Source organism: Cantharellus anzutake (assembly GCF_015039405.1).
Source record: "Cantharellus anzutake strain C23 chromosome Unknown EI90scaffold_85, whole genome shotgun sequence".
In the NCBI taxonomy this organism is placed as follows: Eukaryota; Fungi; Basidiomycota; class Agaricomycetes; order Cantharellales; family Hydnaceae; genus Cantharellus; species Cantharellus anzutake.
Window position 1 is genome coordinate 223,965 of NW_024067035.1, and position 2,831 is coordinate 226,795.

The 2,831-nt window shown below is 45.6% G+C and overlaps 1 protein-coding gene across 1 annotated transcript; it reads left to right on the forward strand.

Annotated features, from left to right (window-relative positions):
- Nucleotides 1–212: 212 nt before the first annotated feature.
- Nucleotides 213–609, forward strand: EI90DRAFT_3081242 (uncharacterized protein; the record flags this gene model as incomplete). Its single annotated transcript, XM_039061939.1, has 2 exons — nucleotides 213–499; nucleotides 556–609. A coding segment is annotated over exon 1 (154 nt), but the record flags the coding sequence as incomplete, so codon positions are not given.
- Nucleotides 610–2,831: the final 2,222 nt, after the last annotated feature.

The window sequence follows — 2,831 nt, forward strand, 5'->3', positions numbered from 1 at the left end:
CTGAGGCCGATTGAGGTGATTGAGAGCAGTTCAAGTGCTCAATCTGCCCAATCTGCCCAGTCGACTACTCTCAATCATCTCAATCATCACAATCGCGAGTCCATTTGTTTGCTCCAGGTGCTGTACAGTTTTCAAATGAATTGGTTTGCAACTTGTAATTTTTTTTTTCACTCCACCTCACGCTATCTACACCCATGTCTCTTTACTATGCAACACGATATTTTGTACTCCACTCCGATGTTCATTACTTGTGCTCATGGGCCAACACCCTTCCACAGTCACCCAACCCTTCCCCAATATGCTCCCTTCCCATATTCTTTTTTTTCAAGTCATTCCATCCAACCCCAACTTAACTTCTCACACATGACACTATCCCAACTTCTTACTGCATGTACTCAACAACCACGCATTCATTTCCGACGATTCTGAGCTCATCCCATAGATGGGATCCAGCTCTATCTTTCTACAGAGATTGGTACCAAACGGTCCAGCGATTGAGGTGCGCATCTGCTTCCTTTAAATATATTGTATTTCACTAACCTCAATTTCTTACAGCTCGTACTCAACAACCACACCTCCGTTTCGGATGAACTTACGCTCGTTTGATATAGAAATTTGGCCCCATCCTCCCACCGAGTTTGGTGCCAAATGATCCCGTGGTTGAGGTGGGCGTCTGCTTTCTTTAATTATATTGTATTTCACTAACCCCAACTTCTTACTGTGCATACTCAACAACCACATGTCTGTTTCCGATGGGCCCAGACTTGTTTGATAGAGGAGATCCAGCCCCATCTTCCCATTGAGTTTGGTGCCATACGGTCCAGCGGTTGAGGCGTGCGTTTGCTTTGTTTAATTACATTGTATTTTCACCCATTTCGCTTTCCTCCTATTGTTTTGCACCATTGTGATTTGGTATGCCTGTATGTACATAACATAATTTTCAAATATAATAATTTTATCGATGAACTTCAACATGTAGAAGAGAAATGTGACAATTAGTACAATCAGTACAATCAGCTCAATCACCCATGTGATTGGTGTAATTGTAATCAGGGGACCTGGTTGTGGTGATTGTAAATTGTGTGACATTGAAATGATCTCAATCACTCCAAGCAGCCTCGGGGGTTTCCTGATGATAGAGTCATGTGGCTAAGCAGCAACTTCTGGTTACTGCTTAACACCATTGTAATTATACACACCATTGTGTCACGTACGGTCTGGTGTGCTGAGCAACCCCCTGAGACCTCACATCAACCCCAATACTTTATTTTGAAATGATGGACCCAGGTTCCAAAAGCCCTATAAACACATTCCAATTGATCATGTCATTGAGGTGGGAGTGCTCTGAGGCATGGCAACATGTCTAATGAGTTGCCACTTCCTTTAGCTTCTCTCTCAGTGCCTTCAACTTGTGCTTCATGGTGTCTTTGGGCTTCCAGAGATACCCATGACTAGACTATTTTGTATTTGCAACATGGTGGAGATCCAGCCACCTACTGTCAAGTGATGGATAATGGATCAATGGTATCTGCGCAACCACTCTTTTCAGAGTTCAAAACTGGAGTCGATGCATATAAGCTCACCATCAACTGCTCTTTCAGGTCGCTTGATATCAACATTATTCATGTTCATTGGATATTGCACTTCCTCAATTTTACCTGCCCAGTCAAAGTCAACTAGTAGAATTCCAGGCTTACTGTCTTTCCACACCATGATGTTGGTGGGTCAAATATCACCATGTACAAATGCTTGTTGGTGGAGTGCCTTCACCTTCTCTTCGATTTCAGCTTTGAACAAGGCTTTCATCTCAATTCATGATAATCATCCCCGATTAAAGCCATGACAACCATATACCATCCACCCACAATGGGCTGACACCTCTTCAAAGCAGGTGCACAACCAAGCGAGAAGCATGTGGATGTGCATCCTCGGAATATTGTGGGTGAACTTGATGAATATTTTCTCATCACCAACAGTGCCGGAAAATAGGAGTCTCTTCTCATCAAGCTGCGATGAGTATTCAATTGTGTACTTCGTGGTACCGTGCAGGGAACCGAAGTCGGTAGGATACAGAAACGTAATGATCAGGTTAGAGGTTATATGTGGAAGTTCAGATTTGTAGTAGTTATGCAACACGAGAATCGTGTTTTTTTGTTGCACGAAAAAAAACAGGCAGCTTGCTGTCAGGGCCCGGCCTCGGACTCGGAGGCCCCCTGACCTCAGCCCCCATCTAACCTGTCCTCACACTATGCGGGGCATGAGATGTATAGTAAAAGGAAAGATAATATACACTTGCCTATGCGGGGCATGAGATGAGAAGAAGGGTAAAGGTCTCATCTCCCCGCATGGTTGCTATATAAAGGAATGGGTCACATGCCCACAACTATACAGCTCCTAGAGTTGTGTAGTGTGACCCGGAGGGAACATCCAGGTGGCAGTGCCCAGTAAGCATGGGAACGTTCTGGGCGAGTTGCTCGCCCAGAACTGTGGCTGTGACCCGTGGGAACATTCTGGGCGAGCTGCTCGCTCAGAAAGTTCCCACGCTATCCCGTGCGCGCATGTACACAACACACAAAGGCAACAACAAGGCAACAGTCAAAGAATAAAAGGGGGTAAAGTAGGTGGGGAGTCCGGGGCACCCTAAGGCAGGGTGCTGAACCCTGACACTTGCATGCGCATATCAATGTTGGATGCATGATGGAAGAGTGGCAACGTGGGGGCTAGGACCTCAAGATGAGGGTGAATGGTCAAGACGGTGCCAGCAAAGCCAATGTGGGCACCTAGGGCATGAATTTAGGGTGTATCCGGGGAAGAAATGTGGAAGCTCACCA